The sequence below is a fragment of the Salminus brasiliensis genome, chromosome 15 (assembly GCF_030463535.1).
Source record: "Salminus brasiliensis chromosome 15, fSalBra1.hap2, whole genome shotgun sequence".
Taxonomy (NCBI): Eukaryota; Metazoa; Chordata; class Actinopteri; order Characiformes; family Bryconidae; genus Salminus; species Salminus brasiliensis.
This window is the reverse complement of record NC_132892.1, coordinates 22,811,431-22,834,590: the sequence shown is the minus strand read 5'-3', so window position 1 is coordinate 22,834,590 and position 23,160 is coordinate 22,811,431. Positions and strand designations below refer to the sequence as shown.

The 23,160-nt window shown below is 40.1% G+C and overlaps 1 protein-coding gene across 4 annotated transcripts in view; it reads left to right on the top strand.

Annotated features, from left to right (window-relative positions):
* The window catches only part of cfap58 (cilia and flagella associated protein 58), a 169,512-nt gene that overhangs the window by 72,247 nt on the left and 74,105 nt on the right, over window positions 1–23,160 (top strand). For all 4 annotated transcript variants that reach the window (XM_072657288.1, XM_072657287.1, XM_072657286.1 and 1 more), the window contains exons 12-13: window positions 432–572; window positions 6,758–6,981. In XM_072657288.1, coding sequence (XP_072513389.1) covers window positions 432–572; window positions 6,758–6,981 — 365 coding nt within the window. The remainder of the gene's footprint in view (window positions 1–431; window positions 573–6,757; window positions 6,982–23,160) is intronic.

Sequence of the window (23,160 nt, the reverse complement as noted above, 5' to 3'; positions counted from 1 at the left end):
TCTCTCTCTCTCTCTCTCTCTCTCTCTGTCTGCCTATCTCCTTGTTATTTCTTTCTTAGGGCAGATTGAGTACAAGGATTGCGTAGGGGTCGAATCCCGTATCAAACAATACCCAGAACACTTGCTTTCTTCCTTCATCCTTTTCTCTTTTCCCTCCATTTTCTCTTTTTTATTGTTTATTTTTTCCCCCCCTCTTGCCTGCCAGGGATGTCAGCGCTGCTACAATTGCCTTTGGCACGCTATAAAGCAAAGATAAAGAGTAACTGAAAGGAGCCAGGGAGAGAGAGAGAGGAGGAGAGAGAGTGTGTGCTTTCCTCAAAAACAGCTTTTTAATTCTCTCTCTCTCTCTCTGTCTCTGTTTTTGGTGTCCCGTACGGCTCTTGTTAAACGCTCCTGTCCCTCTCCTCCTTCTTCTTCTCGTCTTCTTGTAGGCCGAGCTTCAGAAGATGAAGCAGCAGGCCCAGGAGACCAAGCAGTTCATTGACAATCAGGCGGTGGAGGAGCGCAATCTGCTGAAGATCATAGCAGACGCTGACGCTGAGAGAATGCGGCAGAAGAAAGAATTGGAACAGGTAAGCCGGAAAGGGGGGGGGAGGGGGTTGTGTTTATGGGTGTGTGTGTCAGTGTGTGTGTGTGTGTGTGTGTGTGTGTGTGTGTGTGTGTGTTTGTGCGTGCGCGGTGGTTTTGCTTCAATAGCCGCCCCCTTTGCCCCGCTATAAGGATGAAAGAGACTTGAGCCTGGGTGCATTCCAAACTCATTAGGAGAGGAGTCTATATGAGAGCCACCGGCAAAGGCTGTAGTGAGAAAGAGGAGTGCACCAGACCCGGGGTCAAGTTCTCATTAGAGAGAGAGAGAGGGCAAGAGAGAGTGGGGGAGACTGTAATGTGTGTACAGGAAAGATTGGACCTGCCGCTTTTCAGACAGTTTGGACGTTAACAGTTCTTGGGTGTTTGAACTGCAGAGCAGGCAAATATTGTAACACCATTTTAAGCCTGGCTCTGTTTAATTGACACATTTAGATTGGGTCCCTTTACTTTTCATCCAGCCACACTGGTCCCAGTACACGCCCAGAAAAGTCTCAGGCCGAACATGAAAATGGTTAAAGCAGCAGGGGAAATGACGCATTTGGGGTTTATGCTGTATAATGAAAGAAATATCTGAGCAAAATGTATAGTTTAAGTAAGTTATGCATCTCTGTGACCAATTACAACGTGAACTTTATGTCCAGCAGCTGCCATTCAGGAACAGGTCAGCCAAAAATTGGCAAAACTAAGTGATTTGTTAATGAACCAGCTAACAGCCAATGTTATAAAAGATTCATTTATTAGACAGTCATTTACATTCAGCTCAGCTGCATTTAATACATATTCAGTTGAATATTAGTTGAACGTCACATGAGCATCTACGAGGCATCTCGAATAACCATCCAAGTAAAGTGATACTCAAAATGTGTGAGGAGGAACATGCCTGAAGCCCCTCCACCCAATGTAACGTCCTATAAATACCATCTCTACCATGTTCACGTGTCTTTGGTAAAGTCTTCACAACCCTCCACCACCCCGTCACCTTCATTTACCTCTATAACCTCTCATTCCTGGCTCCTCTTACTTGAGAGGAGAGACTGGCCTCCCACCACAGGAAGAAGCCACCTGAACTCCAGCACCAGAGTTCTCTCGTTCATGTCGTCCCAAACTATCAAACAAGGTACTTGATGGTAACTACAAGTACTGGACTACAATGAAGAGAGATCATAATATCACAAGTTATTATTTTATTGTATTCCTTAGGTTTCATTTTACCTTAATAAAAGCTAGTAAAATAACAGCTACTAAATGAATCGCTTAATGAGAAGCAGCACGATCATAGCATTGTATTTGACCTTGTATGTTTTTCTGTTGTTCAAAAAACTGCTCTGCTTCTAACACAATGTTCTTAGGTAGCCGAAGACTTTTGCACAATACCCTAATAATATTTTGTGTTGCTTCTACTTGTTTTTGCCGCAAACCTCTTGTGGGCTTATTATATTAGCTGCCTTTTATATCTTAAGAAGTGGCATGTAATGGGCTATGCCAAAGTCAAAGTTATCAAAGTGGTGTAATGGTGTAGAGTGCTGATGTAGGCTTTTGATAAGGTCACCGGTGGGCCATCTGAAGCCCGAGGCTACTCTGCGTAAATGACCCATGCTGACTGCGGCTCCTTATTCGGCATATCTCTCCCACAGAGTCATCATCGTTTCATCATTTCGAATACGCTCTCCAAAAATGTTTTAATCAGACTGCCGAAATACTCTGCCATTTAGCCTTTACACTTTAATGTACGTCAGAAGGATTTTAAGTGGAGCAGAAGACCTTACTCACATGCGACGCAGCACATTTATGCGTGTAAGGAGGGTGGTGCGAGGATCTGAATGAGATATATTAGACTTCACAGTTTCGGAACGCTGTGTTTTGGCAGGAATGGTTTAAATCGTAAAAAAAAATGATTTTTGAATCTGCGGTGTATATTAAATATTCTAAAAGAAATCTCAATATTAAAGCTTCCAGGCACAGCAATCACTAATCTTAAAAATAAAAGGGCTTCAAATAGATCTTCTGCTATAGAAGAACCACTTTTAATTTTGTGAAATCATGTTTAGAACAGAGATGAGTGTAAAGAACCTTTAAATAAATGAAAATGCCAACTTTAGACCTTCTTCACACTCTCTATTACAAACATGGTTCTTTGAGGAACCAAAAGTAGTTCTTCTATGGCATCGCTCAAAGAACCAATTGAAGCACTTTTATTTTTAAGCATGTACACTGATATGACGGCATACTTAGAATAGTTGAATAGTTAAAGGCACTGTACACATTTCAGGAGATCAGCTGTCAATATTTGAACTTAACAGGAAAACACATACACCCCTTCCTCTTGGACACCCCCCCCCCACACACACACACATCTCTGAGGCCGTGAAACTCTTTGTAAAGATTGTGCAAGCAAATGCATTGTGATATAATGTTAGAGAGAACCACATCATGTCAAGTAATTGGCTGTAGCTAGGTAAGCATTAGCTAGGCTGTAGGTTAGCAAACTGTTGCTGCAGACATTATCTATCACATTCGCAAACAGGCCAAAAACACAGACCAATTTCTGTAAAGCAGCAAAAAAGAAGTTCCCCATCTATCTAACAGAACCAGGATCTTCCTCCTTCTTTTTTTTTTTCAGTGCTCCACCATCCAAACGCCTCACCAATGAGTACACGTGGCGACCCGAGCCACTTTTTTGGTTCCCGTTTACAGGGACATTTTTATCCAGCACGCAAACAGAATCATGAGGAAGAATTCACTGAATTTGACAAAACTTTATTTTATTGAAATCATATACATCAACTTTAAATGAGTAGATGAAGATGAAGTCATAGATGAAATACTCTTTTCATCATTTGAAGCAATATTTGTATGATATTGCCGCATGAAATAAGGCAAGGAACATTGTGCAGAAATGTCATTTAATGTCAATAAGAAATGGAAGTTAACAGGAATGGTGGAGATTGAGTTATCTTAAGTCTTGAAGACCAAGAAACCTTCCTGAGTGATCTGCTCATAGGCAAATACCCCTGTTTGACTGCAGAAGAAAATTCAGGATAACTTAGCACTCTGTAGTGGTGGTGCACTGTTCTACTGTGCAGCGACACCTGCATAAATATGACCCTCGTGAAGAGACATCAGACAAAAACTTGTTCCTGCGTCCACATCCCAAAAAACCTAGACAGACGTTTTCAAAGGAACGTCTAAACAAGCCTGATGCATTTTGATTTTGAAAACACGTCCTGTGAACTGATTAGGTAAGTAGAACTTTGCTCAGTCCACATTGAGCAAAATACGTTTGGAGAAAAGGGATGCGGAATTTCATGAAAGGAACACCTCTATAACTGTTAAGCACTGGGATGGATCAACTCATGCTTTGTACTTGTGTTGCAACCAGTGGCACAGGGAATATCTCACAGGACTAGTGCACAAGTCTTTTGCAAGGAGGAATGAGCAAAAAGTCCCCAAACAAGAAATGATATAGCATTTGCAGTGCTAAAAGAGATGTTACTAGGTATTGACCATGCAAGGTCTCTATACTTTTGCTTTAGGCCATTTTTACGTTTTGTAAAAATAATAAAAAAAAAAACATCTACTTAAAATATACAGAAAAAAAATACAGAAATATCTGATCTTTAACTTTAAGCTTTATGTTCAGAGAAAGTGATGTTTCAAACAAGGGTGCCCTAGCTTTTGCATGCCGCTGTATATCTGCCACTTTAACTTATAGCTAATCTGAACAAAGCTCCTTTACATAAACCCAAATCTAAGGCATAATAAAAGGTTGGAAAATGTTCATCTTGACATGAATTGTGGTGGCTTTTGGTGCTTAAAACCCACACAAATGTTATAACTGGACTTTATAGGAAATAAAATACAAGACAAGCGTAGAAGATGGGCCCTTTAAATGGATATGCTGTACATCGCTCTTTGCATTAAGTTTGCACCGTGTTATGTAAAGGGCAAGATGCTGTCAGACATTTCAGCTGCTTAGAATACTGCAGTATTCACTGGCTTATGCTGGAGTTAGGTAAGAGTTTAGCTGGGCTAGAAAGGGACAAAGGTCTTTGACACCAAGAAGAAAAACAGCTTTCTTGCTTTATGGACTGAAGTTCGACCCAGTCCAAAATTAGAGTAGCGTTTGTGTCTCTCAGTAGGTGTGGGTCATACACCTACCCACATAAAAAAAATCTCTACCACTGCCACTGCAGAGAAGCCTGGCACCAAATGAAAGACCATAAGATGATGCAATGTGAGTCATTTTTTTTCTCTTCCTAACATTCAGCTTACACATGGGAAAGTAAGTGAAACGCTGGCTTCAAGAAAACGTCCATTTCAGCATCAACAGCTTACAGGAAAAAAAAAACCCCAAAACCTTTGAAATACTCACAAACGTTCAAGGGATGCACCACAATAAAAACAAATTAAACCAGTGTGTAAATTATGCTAATTTAATTTAATTGAATTTAATTTTGTCAGTTATTTACGCTTTTTAATAAAATCTACTTGAGAAAGTTATAAAGTAAAAAAATTTACTACTAAAAGTTTTTTTTTTTCACAGCTTCACAGCACTCATTCTCATTATCACAGCACTGGTGTGTGGCGCTTTGGATTTTTCTTTTTAAAAAAATTACATTCTAGCTTCTCATATAAATTTCAAATATATTACAAGTAGTAAATATTATCGTTTCATAGAATACTCATGCCACATAGGACAGGAAAGCAGGAAAAGCTTTACATTTGCATTAGCATCAGTCATTTGGCTGATGGTCCTGGGAATCATGGAAGGTGACCATCCAGACGTTTGCACACATTGTTTCCATGCATTGTCGACTGACAAGGGTCTGTCTTACACATTGATGCACCTTGAAATCATCCCACAAACAACAAATGACATGTCACAGGGTGTTAGAAACTGCGGTGGCCACTTCACAACAACATTTACAATGCAAACAAAAGCCGAGAACACAACAGCATTAAGGATGAACACAAATAAATGACCAGAAATGCAGCATTACAACAACGCTACATTAACTGAGAAAACTACATTTCAAAAGCGCTGCATTAACTATAACTAAATACATTTCAAAAACACTGCATTAACTGAAGCCAAATGTATTTGGTGTGTACTGCAAAAACGCTGCATTGACTGAAACCATATCATTTTTAACAACACTGCATTAACTAAAATCTAATAAATAAATAAATAAACGCTGCATTACCTAAATTGTAATTTATTAAAAAAACTGCATTAACTAAAATCTAATAAATAAAATAAATGCTGCATTAACTAAAATCTAATGAAAAAATGCTGCATTAACTAAATTCTAGTAAATTAAAAGAAATGTTGCATTAACTAAAATCTAATAAATAAAAAAAAATGCTGCATTAACTAAAATCTAATAAATTAAAAAAACACTGCATTAACTGAAACCAAATGTATTTGGTGTGTAATGCAAAAACACACACAAAAAAACAAAAACAAAAAACGCTGCATTAACTGAAACCAAATAATTTATAAAAATGCTGCAATTACTAAAACCTAATACATTTCAAAAACACTCTTTCATTGCTGTTATGTTTTCAGCTTTTGCCAGCTTTGTAAATGTTGTTGTGGTGTGACTCAGCGGGCCACCATGACAAACACCCTGTGAAATTTCCATTCCAATCTGATAATGGAAAATTCTAAAGATTGTGATGTTTTTCCATTGTCTATTAGCATCCATTATCAAACCGTTTGTCTTACTACCTTGGCAGAGGTCACAAGAGGTCACACTTTGGAGAGGAATTTAGGGAAGTCTCTCCGAGAAGCATACATTTGTGGCTTGTTGTAGTGCTTGGCTGTCCATCTTTGGCAGAAGTTATGAGAACTTTCAGAAAGCTGTAAGGTCTGAAAACTCCCTGCCCTTTAGATATGGCACGACATTTTCTTGCAGGAGAATTGGGGGCCTGGGTCTCTTGGGCCTTGGTTTATGATTGCTCAGCAAATAAGCAGAAGTTCATTCTGTTTTGGTGCCAGTACTCCTACAAGAGTAGCATTTGTACAACTCCTAACCAAAAGTTTGGGGGAAAAATTGTCCGTAAAATATTCACCTCAAATTTTAGTAATAGTTTTAAGTCTCTTGACTCGTTTTTTTTTTTTTCTTGATTTATTAATTTTTTTCTTGTTTTTTTTGGTTACATCCAGGTGATCAGCGAGCGGGATATCTTAGGGACGCATCTGGTGCGGCGGAATGACGAGCTGGCACTGCTCTACGAGAAGATCAAGATTCAGCAGTCCATGCTGAGCAAAGGCGAGGTTCAGTACAACCAGAGACTGGAGGACATCCGACTGCTCAAGATGGAAATCAGGAATCTTCGGAGGGAGAAGGGCATCCTGAAAAAGACTGTATCCAATGTGGAAGACCTCAGGTAAGCTTGGGATTCCTGATTTAGAACACACAAGCTCTGTGTGGGTCTACATTAGTCTCCACTTTGGCATGTTTGCAGTGAAAGTCTCAGTCTCTGTGAGCTTTGTTGTGCATGCGCAGCTAGACCAACCGTCATGGAAAATCACTTTCTGAGCTTCTGAGGGCTGAAGGAGGCCTTTAGTCAGGCTCTCTAGTCAGGACCGTCTCTACGCTGGGCTATTTCTGCAGTAGGTATAGGAAGAAAGAGTGGTGGAAAGCATTGGGCCACTCTAATAATGCCAGACAGTATCCATAATGGATGTGGTGTTGTACTCGCCCTTGCTTATTTTAGTAATATGAGGGCTGGGGTTAACCTTTCTGCCTGTCGGTCTGTCTCTCTCTCTCTCTCTCTCTCTCTCTCTCTCTCTCTCTCTGTCTCTCTCCTTCACTTTCCGTTGAGCTTTTGCTAAATATTTTATGAGTCTGAATTATGCACTGATATTTCCAAAAGAGCCCCACGATTCCACATTATTTCATTAATTATGATTCAGCTAAATCTTTTTTTTGAGGTTTTCCTACAGAGAGCTGTGAAAGAGAGAGAGAGAGATAGAGGGAGCGAGCAAGGGGCACATAATTGCAAACTAAATGCTAACATTCTCCTGCTAATGACAGCATTACGTGAACTCTGGGAAAAATAGTGTCGCTTTCGGTGCTACAGAGGGCGCAATCAGTGAGTCAATGCGGCTAATGCTAATGTGCCTAATACTTAATGCTGCGGGTTTGCTATGCGATTTAATCAGATCTCGCTTCATGTATGTGTCCTTAGATCTGAATCAAAGGCATAAAGGTGCAACAGCCTGAACCGATATTTATGAGTAATCAGATTCCAAACCGTGTAAAAAAATAGCTAATGTTCTTTAGCATCGGACCTGGTCTCACCCTTTAGGTTCACACTGCAACACCTGATTCAGCTCATTAAGGCTGATAATTAGGCTGGATTAGGATTTGATTGTATTCAGCAACAAGAGTGTTAGTGAGGTCAGGATGTTGGATGATCACCACCCCAACTCATCCCCAACTTATCCTAAAAGCATTGGATGGAGCACCATCATCATTCCACAGAACACAGTTTCACTGCTCCACAGCTCAATCTTGAGGGGTTTTACACCCCTCTGGCCCACGCCTGGCATTAGGCATAGTGCCAATAGGTTCATGTTTATTTGCTCCAGAGTGTCTAATTCTATTGGCAGTACTTCTCCACAGGGACCAGACAAGCTATGTGTGTGTGTAGCCGAATGCATTCATTAGAAGGGGTGTCCACAAACATTCGGACATATAGTATATTTAGTCACTGGTTATCACTGTGTCTTATTCTGGTCCTGGAGGACCCTCTGTCCTGCACATTGTAGTGGTTTCCTGCTCCAACACACCAACCTTCGACTCAAGAAGAGCTTGTTAATTAGCAGATTAGCTGGATCAGGTGTGATGGGAGCAGGGTAAACACTAAAATGTACAGCGCAGACCCAGGGCTCTGAAACCACTGCTCTAAGTGTCCACGGTTCTGTATTAGGGTCGGTTTTTCGGCTCGTTTTGTAATGTCATGTATATGGGTGAGAGGCAGCTGCTTCTAGATCAGCACTCCTGCTGTTAATGCATAGCGACCCAGGCTTGTTTCCTCTGGGTATAGAATACAAACCTATACCTGCAGAGCTTAATAATGTTCTGGGCTGGTGCAAGAGTGCTGACATTGGATCACTTTCAGTCTTCCTAGCATCACAAACGCCGTTATATGCTTGGTGAGCAGCTGATCTTAGCATTCTCACTCTGAGGTTTCTGATGCAGATTTGTTCCCTCTGGTTTTGCTGCCCAGCTTGAAAGCAATAGTACGGCGAAAAAAAGCATAAACAATTTTCACCTTACCCAAATAGAGTCGACCAGCCATGACATGTTTGGCGTCTGAAGTCTGCTTGTGTAGTCATGAGGCTTGGGTTGGAAGGAGACATATTGACTTAGCGGCGTAACATGCTGCTGTGCGATGGTCTAACAACATCAACAGCAAAACACAGGCGTTGAGGCGAAAATCAAAATTACACCTTCTACCCCCTGCTCTAAATGTAATCAGGCAGCCAAGACATGATTGGGGTCTTCTGAGGTTTGCTTCCACTGGAGCTACAAGAGTCAATGCAACTAGGCGTTTTTTATTAGCATCAATTAGCCTTGTGCAACCCACACACCTAAATCATCACTGGAAGGCCTCTTATTGGTCTGTTGTTATCTGAATAACACTGTAATCCTGAATAACATTGACATATCCATGCCATAGACATGTTTTGATAAATTACCATACTTGATGGCAATGGTCAAAAGCCGATCCGCACCGATCCGCTTCAAGTACGGCTCAACTTGACCCGACATCCCTCAAAATCCACAGAAGACAAGCGTCCAGGCTGTCCTGCACCAAAGTGGTGGAACGGACTTCCCCTGGGTGTCCGAACGGCAGAGTTGCTCGCTGTCTTCAAATGAAGACTAAAGACCCACCTCTTCTGAGAATACTTGGGCGAATAGCAGAGTGGTCACCTTATTGACTTGTGTTTAGTAGTGTCTAAACTTAGAGAGATCTTTGAATTTTTAGTCTATTCAAACTAGCTGAGGTTTTTCTTGGGTAAATAGCAAAGCACCTTTGTAAGTCGCTCTGGATAAGAGCGTCTGCTAAATACTGTAAATGTAAATAAATGTAAATGTGACACCTACATACAGTAGGCCTGAATTAATAAAGACTTATTCCAGTGAGCAGTTTAGGGTTCAGGGTCAGAAATATACATACACTCTTTAAAAGTGTACTAAAAACAACCATTTTTGGTTCCTTAAAGAACCATTTTTATAAAGTGTAAAGGACAATGTACAGCTTTAGAAATGGATATTAAGGTTCATTGCCTGTTTAAAGGTTCTTCAAATTCAAGGATTACACATATATACATACTGGCCCACCAGTGTCAATGTTGGTACTAGGAGGATTTAAGCCTGGGCCCCATCTGGGTTGGACACTGTGCATGGGGCCTAGATGGGACCCATGTGAGATTGGGGTGGGGGGTAATAATAGGACCCATTTGGAAAGCCCAACTGCATTCCAGTGACAAAGTATGTTCAAACCCACTCAGAGCCCATGCCCACCTGGAACCCACCTAGCTCACCTTCCACCCATGTGTGCCCCACATGAGCATGTTGGCAGAGTGGTTGGATATTTAACCACTTTTTTTGGCAGGTCAGGACTGTTCCATCAGCTTAATATTAGCTTGCTTTATCTGTCCCATGACCAACTTTACTGTGTGTTTGCCCCGTTTGAACGCTGAAGTGTTTTGAAATTGAAGCAAACCAATTATATAACACTTTTTACTACCCCACCCCTAAATACCAATTTTATACCAATCATAGCTCCATTCGATTAGAATAGCTCTAATAACTCAATATTTCTATTTTAATAGTCAAGTACATTTAACCCTTTAACTATTTAGCCCTACCAGTTTGTACAGAAGTCCCTGTAGTGACTGAATAATTACCACAGTGTGTAATAAGCCTTAGCGTGTTAAGAGGGGTTAAGAGCATATACAGTACATCTGCACTTTGATGCAAGTAGAAATATAAAAGACTTCCTATTGAAGTAACGTTTTACAAAGTGTATCATGAATTTAATAAAGCTAAAGTAGCATAAACTGTCTGTGAAAATAGGCACCGTGCCATAGCTGAGAACAGCAGTAGCAACCTTCCAATACATGTTGGATTAGCATTGTAGCTCCTAAAGAAGAGCAGAACTATAAGAGCAGACTTCAGACACCAAACATGTCTTTGCTGATCAACTACATTTGGAGTGAAGAGAAAGGTGTGTAAATGTGATTTTCATCCTGTCACTGGACAAGGTAAACAAGTCATAGAAACTGAAATCAAATCATCAGTCCAATAAACAAAACCTCATCACATATACAATAATAATATTATAAACATATATTATAAACAAAATATATTATAAACATAATACTTTGGACAAAGACACCTTTTTCTCTGATATGTCCCTCTGCTCTACAGTTTAACATCTCCTGTCATACCAAGCAGATGTGATTAAAGTACACTAGACTTTCATTTAAGGGTTATTCATTTAAGTTTCGCCATGTTGAAATTCTAACACTTTTACAACACAGTCCCCTTTATTTAGTCCCCTCAGGTGCTTATGATTACTCAGTTGTTTTCCATTGCTTCACTAGTACAAGCATAAGATGCCTAAGATTGCTTCTAAGCTTTCAAACAACTTTGGAGTCTGTAGTTGACCTGGTTCAACATGAGGACAAGAGCTGTGCCAGGAAAAGTCAAAGAGAAGTCAAACTCTGAGGCTAAAAAACAAGAAAACAACCATTAGAGACATCAGTTGGGATTGGGAAACCTTGGGATTACCAAAATCAACTGTGTAGAGTATCATTAAGAAGAAATAATGCACTGGTGAGCTCATAAATCTCAAAGAGACTGGTAGGCCAAGGAAGACCTCCACTGCAGAAGAAGAATCTGCCACTTCTGTCTGCCACTTCGGAACTAGCCTTCAGGAGGCAGGTGTGTATTTTTCAGAGGTTACTATCAGCCTAAAAGCCTTATTACTAAGGAGAAGTAGAAGATACTCTTCACCTTATGAAGTCTATGAATTGCAGACTTTAAGCAGGCATTGCAACACAGTACTAAAGATGGCTGCGACCTATCATTGATATGTCCTGAACATTGTGGTGCCCTGAAATGAGGGGGACTGTGCAAATCCCCTTAAATTAATGTCTGGAATTTGTACTTAAATCACATCTGATTGACAAGATTTGAAATTTGAAAAACTGTGGAGCAGAGGGGCATATCAAGAGAAAGTGTATTTTTATGGAGGTACTATAGCAAAAAAGAGCTGTAGCCTTCTTCTTCTCTTCTGAGGAGCACTTGCCTAGCTTCCATCTGTTCATGCATGCCACTAATATCCGCTTGTGTAGACTGACACGGCTTCTTCGTTTTGCACACATCGGAAGCATAAGTCTCGGCCCACACTGACATCTCGCCGTGGCGCCTGACAGCGAGGTGTCATTTTGAATGTAATTCTTACAAGAAGGTCAATAAAGGTGTTGCAGATGTTACAGTATGAAGCTCAGGCGAAGGCTGGGATCGATAGCGAGACTGGCTACATGCGTGCTTGTTCTCTCTGGGATCTCTTAAGCATGACATGGCTTGATGATGAATTGCTGGACCGAGCTCTTCCTCCCCTCTGCCCTCGCCTTCCCAACTGTGGCGCACCTCAGAAAAGGACTGCTGACCGTGAAGCGGTTTTTGCGGCAAGATCTCCATTAATTAGGGAGAGGCTGGGCCTGGAGTCGCAACCTCAGTCTAGTAGAGTTTTTTTTTTGTGTGTGTGAATACGGTGAGCTCTGCGTGTGTTCTAGACCTGCAGTGCTGCTTGAGCAGAGTTCTGCATTTCTAACTTGCTGAAATGCGTAGGTTGGCAATGCGACAGTCCATCTGATTTAGCTTCACTTGCCGAATACATCCAAGCAGGTTGATAGACCAGAGTTTTTAAATGGTAAAAAACTCCAGCAAATTAAAAGTATCAGATGAACAAGATTCATCATGCAAGAATGTGGACTGTCACAAGTGTCATCTGGATGAGTACATATAAAATCTGAATTTATTCATTTCAAAACTCTGTCAAAAAGTTATCCGATCTGAAGGGGAAGCTTTGAAATGGCTCAAGATTCTGCTTTGTTAAACAGATCTGCAGATTTAACAAAGCAATTTTCTTGTTTTGATGAAATTAAAATGCTATATTATTCATATTTTAAGAATTCTTAAATAGACTTAGGCAGTATAACGATAAAAATGGATACTGTGGTATTTAAAAATGTTCATGGTATCTCAAAATGAGGACGGGATTTCAAAGTTATGACGTGTCTGATGTTTAAAATTTCTGTTCTATGTCTATTTAGTCCAGGGCCACATAAGCTTGGTTCCCCATTTGCATTTAAGAGAGCCACAGGGTGGGGGCGCAGTGGCAGCTCTTTGATTGGTTATGGTGCGCTCTGAGAACAGGTGGGGTAAAAGCAAGCCCACCATAGCTGCAGATTTAGAAACAGAGCAGTAGTAGACTGATGTAGTCTAATCAATGTGCCTGTAAACAGTCGTGGCAGAAGAAAGCACAGGCTAGCTTTCACCCTCCCGGCACTAGTAGCATTAGTAGCAGTAGTTGTACTTTTATAAGAATTTCCAATTGTGACTCCGATTGTAGCTACCCTAATTGCCTATGACTGTGGCTGCAGTCACAGAGTGCATGTCACACTACAAGTGATGTATTTCCTGTCTTGACCTTCGATACATTGTATTTGGCCTGTGACATTCGCCTTCATCATTAAAGGCATATACTATAGAGCATGGCGTACGAAAGCATATGTAACACTTATTCTTTGATATGCCAGATTCATTCATGTGCATCCACCACAGCCTGCATCCTAAAACGTGCGCTGAGCTGCATACACACATACACCCACGGTTGTGTGATGCATCTTTGAAGCAGATTGTCATTATCCATATTTGTCAGCTTTAATGAGAGGTTCTTTCCATGTGAAATGTTTTCCAAAGGCTCGCCAGAGAATGCCGGGAGTAGACGGCTCTGGCCGAGTTTATGTGCGCTGTCCGTTAATTAATCAGAGCATTTCTGAGTAACGAGCATTACCCTACCCTACCTGTGCTTGTCGGACAGTCCTAAAGAGACACACAAACACTGCTCTCCTCATTGCCCCACCGCCTTTGCTTTTTTTATTCTATTTTATCATAAACGGTATAATTGCAGCTTTGCAAAATGACCATGGCAACAATAATAGAACCCTTCTAGGCCATAATTAAAAAAAACAAAAAAAACAACAGAAATTGAATATACATTCAAAGTACATGGAAAGAACCCAGATGCATATTTTCTCTGGCAAAACCTAGGCTTTATGCACCACAGGATGTCTTAAGTGCATTTAGTGCTCTAGGTGCGTTTATGTAACTCCTCTTGCAAGCTTGGTGGCTCGCTCTCTTTCCTGGCCCCCTCCCCCCCCTTTCCCTCGATCCCTTCCTCTCCCCCTAGTCCCTCTTCCACCGCTAGTTGGGCTAGGTGAACCATACAAAACACACCATATGTTATTCCCAGTTCCTGGCTCATTAGATGCCAAGCTACTTACTCTGGGGCTGCCTCCGACTCCACAGACAGCCAGATGGATCCCCGTCAACAGCCCACCTTTAGTCATTTCAGAATTAGCATTACATACACATTAGATCCAGTTTACCTGGATGCTAACTACAGGGCCAAGTAAGAGGGTTCCTTTTTTGTAATCAACAAACTGATTCTAAATATGTATCATGCATTTTCTAGTTACGTGAGACCTGAGTGGTGTGTAAATCAACTTAATTCATTTGTTTCAGCTAATTCAAACCCTAATCCAGAGGCACTCAAACTTGTTCCTCCTAGGGTCACAATCCAACCCTCTCTCTAATGCCAGTTCAATAGAGTGTTAATCTTGGACGCTTGTACGTGAGAAAGTGGTTCATGGATAGATAACACAATGCGGCCTTACCTCCCCACAAACCTCAATGGAAGTAAAGCCATATTTAAAATAATCCTCATCACATTTTGTCTTTCGACCAATACCCAAAGTGAATAATGTCACACTCCTTAAACATATGGCTCAAATGGTAGAGATAAAAATGCTGTTATTGACTTGTTTTATAATGTCTTTATTGAAAAAAGAATTCCAGATGGCAAAACATCTACCTTTGTGTTTATATCAAATATATCGTTCTGTACCATTTTCTCTTTGCCAGACAGACATAGCCAAACTGGAACAAAGCTCTGTCCTTCAATGTCTGGCTCTACAAAACTACAAACCAAGAAGACAGTAATAAAAATCACAGCTGGAATATGTGTTGACCCAGCCGACATTCTTACATGGGCCTTACATAGGTGAAACAATGGCTGGGTGGGTTGCAGGTGGGCAAGGGCTCTGAGTGGGTTTGTACGGGCTGTTACTGGGACCCAGTTGGGCCTTCCAGTCGTGAGCTCCATTGTTACAGCCCATCTCATCTAGCCCCTATGTGCAGTGTACAACCTAGATGAGGCGGGACTTCATATGTGTTGGGCATCCATATGTGGGGCTATCCTGGAACCCATGACCTAAACATTCTGGTTCCCAGTTGGGCTACCCATACAGGCCCCACATGGGCGGGTTATCAGGGCATTTTGTGTCAACCCTCTTTTAAACCAACATGTATGTAGTTATTTTATTTTAAAATAGCAGCATCAAGATTATTGTGATGCAGAGAGAACGCCTTTATCATTGCTACTCTGGACCCAACACACCTCAAACTGTACTAGATAACATTTGGGGGTGTCATTCACTTTCAGTGGTGGTTCTGTATCTCTCAGCTTGTCCAGAAATGCATGTGTAACACTTCCTGACTTTAAGGTGGACAAATACCAATTTTCACATAATGCTGCTTTAAAGGTCTAAGGTCTGAAACCTCACATAGACCAAAGCCTTTTACACTCTGGCCTGGGATCAGCGGTTGCCTTTTAGGTTGTAATTATGGTATGTATACATATAATGATTTGGGCAAGGGAAATTCAAACCCATATCATTTCTTTCCAAACTGTTATTTGCAGTACTGGAGCTGAGCTGGTTTCATCTTCACTCCAGAGGATTTGTGAACACTGCAGCCTCCCACATGTACCACCGAAGCGCTATCCTTGTTTAATGAGTACAGGTCGAACATTAAAGGCTTTGGGTTGAATTAAGTAACCAAGTATTAGTCAGAACAGAGGCGTCCAGATTCTGTGCATCAGAGCTTTTAATAGCTTAATTATATAAATACATATTTTTAAAACTTGCACCACCTCCCTTTTCTGTTCATTTCTCTCTTTTAAAATCACATCTGAAACAGGAGCCATGACCGGCGTGATTTGGCTGTCGACAAGTGCCGCCCTCGCTGCTTACCTACATCAAGCTTTAAGCAGCACACTGATGAGCTAACAGGAGGCTTAAATTAAGTTAGTCTGGCTGAAGTCATTTCTCTGTCCTTAGTTCTTCTACACCTTATTTAGTACTGTGGATCTTGAGATATTGCTGTCAGCTCTGTGGTACTTTGCTGTATCTTGATCACAGCACCTAATTGCTATGCCTCATCTCTACAAAACAGCACATGTTTCCTGGTCTCCACTTCCTCTCCTCAGTGTTGTGGAACAGGTGTGAAAGATCCAATTTTGTCCACGTTTCAATCATCTACCTGATGGTTTGAGGTTAGGATGAAGAACTCTGAGGTAGTGCTCCCTCTTCATTATTTAATCCACTTTGTGAAAAGTACCAGCTCTACTGGTATCCCCAGAACATGTTGCTACCACTACAATGCTCCTCACAAACTGAGAGACCACCAGGGAGGCCACCAATATACCACCAAGTGCCTGGACCTCTTTTGAATGAGGTTAGTCACTTTAAAGGGGGTGAATAATTATGTAATCTGTAATGTAAATAATTATGTACATTATATATTTGTATTTAATTTTCTGAAAAAAGTGATATGAGCCTGTCATTCATTTAAAGTGTATTTTTACATTGTTCTAATTGAAAAACATGATTTCTGGTTCAAACCTGTTTTTGCTTTGTCCAAAAGCAGATGAGCAGATTCTTCTTAAAGAAAAAAAAAAAAAAATTTTTCTAGAAATAATATTCATACTTGTATGGTTCATACTAAGCAAAAGGTTTTGATGTCACGTGACCTCATGACGTCACATCTCTCCTCTTCGAGTTTTGCCGTTTGCTATTACCTCACTCTGAATGTGAAGTCTGTGCTGTAGACAAGAACTCTTTAATGAATCTTTTGTTAGTGTTGGCATCATTTTGTAGAAATCTGTTTTCACTTTAAAATCAAAGTATTTTTTGGTCAATTATATTGACCATGATTTCATTAATCCATTTACATATAAGTAATGCTGTTACACAAAAACCTTGTATCTCCATTTTGGCAATTCTTTTTTACATATTGTGAATCTAACAGTTATCCTTTACTTGCAAAATTGCATGATGAATAGACCAGTAGAAATACTCCAAAATGACTTGGAATAAAATATTTTTACATTGACTTCTATTATAAGCTAAGAAGCTTTTTCCTTCTCCTGTAGAGTTGCTATGTTGGAGGTATAAAGTTTCTGGGTAAATGTAAATGTACAAATTATGTCTTATGTCAATATCTTCCCAAAGTCCAATAAATGTGTGCTGTGTTTCACCAGTACTGCTCTCCTCTCCATGTGGAATGGGCGGTCCTAAAGTAAGTCATGTCTACATCAGCATACCCCTGACCAATCACAAGGATAACATGGCTCTGCCCTCTTTTAGAGTCTAAGCAACCTGGAGGGCTAAAGCTAAGGCAAAACCTAGTAGGACAAAGCTCGAATGTAGTGAGTGGCTCTTATATTATATATCTTATATTATTATATCTTATATTTGTCAGTAAATAAGGCTTATTAGCTATAAACACATTCATTAGAGTATTAACACCATGTCCAGACTGTTCTCAGAGAAGTCTGAAAAGTGTGTTTTAGTTTAATGTATGTTTTAAAGTGCATTAACAGCAGTGCTGTCCTAGATATTGATCAATGTGTAAAACAGCTTAATAAGTTATTTCTGATAACATCCATATGCTTTGCTATATTGGCTCAAATTTCTTTCTATCACAGTTCGTCATCAGTAAGTACACCAAGACATGGGTGGAACTGGCTATAGAAGTATATCTATGCCGCCTTCTGTTTGTAGAGATGGATATAATGGATGAACTTTTATGGATGCTAAGGAAAATGAGTTTACTTTGAACTAGTGATTTAGATACACAGCCACTGCACATCCTACCCTCCAGTCCAAAGACTATCCCCCCTAGTGGCTAGATTCTTCTCCTCCACATATTTCCTATCACAGTTCCACAAGTTCTCAGTGGGATTTTTAGAAGTTTAGAGTGCAAATGAAGCATCTGGTGATTATCCTGCTGTGTCATTTCTTGAATTTCTCCCTGGTATGGCTTGCTGCTTTATTTAGGTGGAATTGTACAGTCATTTTTTTAATGTGCACAGAAGACGTGGATGATTTCAACAAAAACAGTTGCTAGGCATTGGTGTATGACATACAGTATGTGCTTGTGAGCAATTCTTTTTGATTACCAGTGCCAGAATACCATAATTACATCATGTACCAGCCAAAGACTTCCCAAGGCAAGCACTCCTGCTGTAAAGCATTCTTCAGTCTTCAGTGATGCACTGTCACTGGCAGAAAACATGTATGCAATTAATCTGCTGTGGGTACCTTAAAAAAACTTTTCCTTCAACATGGATAAAGCAGTGCTGGCCTGTTTTATCCACTCCACAACCAGCTGTGACATGTGTTTGAGGTCATTGTGCTGTTGGTTTCAACCATCTACACTGTAAAAGAAAAACTTTTAAAAAGTAGTTTTAAAGTAGTTTTCTTTTGTTAATTATTTTCAAAACCCTGTAAACTGACAGACATTATCTGGAAATTAATAAGCTGTCATTTTAATACTACAAATTACATTTATTTCTTATAGAAAGAATACTATATTATTCATATAGTACTTTATGTAAAAACACGCCCAATATCCAAATGATTGGTGCCAGGAGCCAATGGGAAAAGTAGAAACTGCACTGAATTTATATTTAATATTCAAATTTTTGAAGATATAACTAAGTCAGCTGTGTTAATTTAATAATACACACTTTTTTGTGAGGGTTTGTTTGTGCAATAACGTCACCGTCAATGTGTTGGCATTTTTCCAGGGATAACCTGTCTTGGGAGGGCTTATGTGAGCTGTGTTTTTGTGTTCCTCTCCTAGGATGCTGTTGTAGGCTGTAAGAACATGGTATCTGACTCTATTGCTGAGGGTGGTTCTATGATGGTTGCAGGCTAGTGTTCATTTTTGGACTAATGCAGAAACCCTGCATTAGTCCAAGAATGAACACTAGCCTGCAACCATCATAGAACCATCCTCAGTAATAGAGTAGGATACCATGTTTGTGCAACCTCTCTTAGTGTTGGGTAGGCGATGTAAAAGCTCAGGTAGTTGTATTGTTTCATTAGTGCATATATTTTGAACTTCTGTTGGTGGGGGCACCTCTGATCAGTGTCTATCCACTTGAGCTTTTTTCAAGCTCAGCTGCTGCTGCTGCTACTGCACTACCCACCAAACCGTTTTAAAATATCCAGCCTAAAATGCCAAATTTCTTTTTTCTACCACCAGTTGCCCATAGCAACTGGACATTAAGTGCCAAAGTTTGCGACTGACATTAAATTGGATATTGCAGTCCAAAGTGGGCAGATCTATTAGTCGTTTTCTAAGTTGGTAGTTGCATTCAGCACTGTTTTTCGATGTGTTTTAGGGCAACAAGCTCCCAGCCATTTCCTTCAGTGCATTAGAGAATAGAACCTGAAAATAAGAGAAAATAGTACCACTGCACTCCACCGTCCAATGAGGACCAAATAGGGTTTGTTTTTTTTATTTGAAGGGCTGCCATTAAAGACTCACTTTTGCTTCCTTTGAGAACCTTTCAGTGGAGAGTTCCTTACCAAATAAATATATATAAATTACGTTTTTTTTAAAGGCCTGTTTTGTGATGCAGCACAATGCCATTACCTTTCTCTGTGTCTGTATTCAGATTTGAACTGGAAATGGGCCAGCACTCAATAACCTGATGACATTTACATTTGCATTTACATTTACAGCATTCAGCAGACACTCTTATCCTGAACAACTTACAAAAGTACTTCGCTATTTACTCAGAAAGACTAAAATTTCAAAGATATCTCTGAGTTTAGACACTACGAAACACAAGCTAAAAGGAAGACCATAACACACTACTCTTCACCCAAGTATATATTAAAGAGGTGGGTCTTCAGACAGCAAGCAACTCTACTTTTCAGACACCCAGGGGAAGTTCTTTCTGTCACTTCAGTGCCAGGTCAGAAAAAAGCCTGGACACTTGTCTTCTGTGGATCTTAAGGGACGGTGGGTCAAGCCAGGCCGTACTTGAAGCTGGAAGGGCTCTTGGAGCAGATCGGCTTTTGACCATTGCCATCAAGTACAGAGGGGCTGGTCCATTCTTGGCTTTGTAGACAAGCGTCAGGGTTTTAACTGTGATGCAGGCAGAAGCTACAGGAAACCAGTGAAGAGAACGCAGCAGTGGAGTGACATGGCTGATGAGTTACCTGAACTCAAATGGTTTGAGCAAAATGCTTGCCTTAAACCCAAATAATACTCTTGAGTGATCCAGGTGATTAGTTGTTTTGATAAAGTTGACAATACTCAAACAGAGGTTCTCACAACTGGATTACACAAGAGAGCAAAAAAAAGAACAAGAACTTTCTTCTAAGTAACGTGTGGACTTGAACAGGAATGTAGCTAAACCATGATAGCACAAATTTGCATTTTTGCATCAGTAAACCACACTCAGCATAAGAGAGAGATCAACAATATCACCTTACAACCATCAACACTCAGAACAAACAGCTACACTACACCACAGATGAAGGCAGCCTGGGAGGAATGAATACACAGTGATGGTGAGTGAGGGGCGGGGCAGAGAGGTGGGGTGCAGGCACTGTATGCAAATAGATGGTGCCAGGAGCCAATGGGGAAAGGTATTAGGTTTTACTCCTCAAAGTTGCACTGCACAAACAAAAGGCACACCCAAAAGGTCACCATATTTCACTGGAACAATTCAGTTAACTCAACTGAATAAAATGACCTTAACTGAACATTTGCCAAAAATTAACTGAGCGTGTATCTCAACTATTCATGTTCATCCCAACTTTCTGTAACATTTAAGTAACATTAGCTTAATTAATTCAGCAAGCAGTGCAGTTAGGTTGTACAGTGTGGCATTTAGGTTTACCATTTACCAGGTTTTTAAATGATATTTCATTATAAATATCAAAGTATGTCAACAAAACATGAAGAAGTTTTAAATGATAAAGTATAAAATTATATAATTATTAGTTCAATGTTTTTTTTTATTAGAATGCTATCCTGGGAAATTACAGGACACAGGTTTAGACAGAAGAATTGCTAAAAAATGCTGAGCCTCGAATTCATGTCTGTTCATGTCATATCTGCAAAAGAACTGACACATGCCTCCTCCTCCTCCTGCACAGCCAGCCACCGTCAATTCCACTGGCTGCAACACAACCCCAAAGCATAATAGATCCACCCCAAGCCTCACAGTTGGCATGGTGTCCTCTTCTTTTACGATTTTAATTTTTTCTTGCAAATGTATCTTTGCTGACTTTGGTCAAATAGTTCTGTATTGACTTCATCAGTCCACAGCACTTTCCAAAAGTCTTGGCTGGCTAGATGTTCTGTAGCGTAGAGTGGAACAGGGGACCATCCTCTTGACTCAGCTAAACCTTCCTGCAGATTCTTGGCAGTCATACGGGGTTCGTGATTTGTCCTTCTTACAGCATACAAGCAGTTCTCTCCCGAACTTTTCTTGGCCTTACATGTATCAGCCTTAAAGCAACAGTAACAGTGATTGCCTAACCCTTTAACACTCCAAAGGCTATTGCACACTAAGTCGTATTTTTAGTAACTACAGGGACTCCCGTGCAAACCGGCAGGGCTATTGCTTGGGAATAGAAGTGTGTAATAAAACTTTGTCCATTTCAGTGGTTACTTTTAAGGTACTGTAAGTATAAACACAGGAATAATGTAGAATACAAACAATGCAATGTAAAAGTTCTTTAAGAAATATTTTGGTTGAGGAGTAGGTTGTTCTGTGAATTTTGTATTTTGGTCATTTATGTCCAGTCAGCAGTTATAGTTCACTCCTAGCACATTGAAAAAACATAAGCATTCTGTTGTGGCTTTTTATTTTGCAGAAAATGAAACATCCTTTAGATTGTTTTCATACTTTTGTTATAATATGACATCACAAATCTATGAAAGCATAGTACAGAGTTGAAGCAGTCTATACAGAAGGTAAATAGAACTAATAGCATAACTCACAATGTTATTAAATCTGATTATTTCATTGGAATACCATAGCAAAACAAACTCTCAAAGACTCAAAGACTCTAACAGACGCCCAGGCTCCCTCATTCTCAAAACTCCATTCTCAGATTCTGATCAGGGAATTTCTGATGCTAGAGATCTTCTGAAAGTTATTTTCTAAATGAACAAGTGGCATCTCTTCTGCTCAGTTTCAGTAGTTCCAAATAGCTTTTACGTGTGCTTAATGGTGAGTTTTTATAGGTGAGAGAGTTTGCTAAGTGGCATAAATGCAATAGTACAGCTTTCTAGTGGCTTTCTAATGAATATTTCTGCAAAGTGCCAAACTGATTTTTTTACACTTTGATTTTCCTGATAGAAATGTGATGTTCAGATGCTCACTTCACACAAGCTTGCTTTAATATAATGTTATGTAATGTAAAAGGAATATGGTCATGAGTATGTCCTATATAAATAAATATAACACATATACATTAGTTGCAAACTTTCAGCTGCCATAAACAAATCAAACAAGACCAATTTAAATAGCTCAACACAAAATAACAGAAAAGAAGTGTTTTCTCCAAATTCAACAAAAAATGCTACTTTTAACGACGACTTCCATCTCAGTATTATTCATGACAAGTGTCTTTAGTACCTAGAACCCTTCTGCTGTTCTGACCTGCTGCAAACGTGCTGCACAGCCTTACACCAGCTTCTGGCAGTGTTTTTGAAAAATCTCTGCTCATTCCTCATGGACAGTGTCCTCCAGTTCACTATTATTTATGGGTTTATGTGCAGCAACCACCATCTTCAAATCACACCAAAGATTTTTAAAGGAGTTCAAGTCAGGCGACTGAGACGCCCACTCCAGAATCTTCCAGGACTTCTTCTGAAACCTTGAAAGACTTGGTTTGACCATTATTTGATTCTAAGTATTTATTGTGGAAGGAGAAACATGCCTGCAGTCCCTCTTCCCTAATCCAGCATCCTATAAATTCCATCTCTACCTTGTTCATGTGTTCACAGCAAATCTTTGCAACCCTTCACCTGCCCTGTCTACTTCCTTTTAACCTTGCCAGGGGGGACTGGCTTCCTACTATAAACAGAAGCCACACAAACT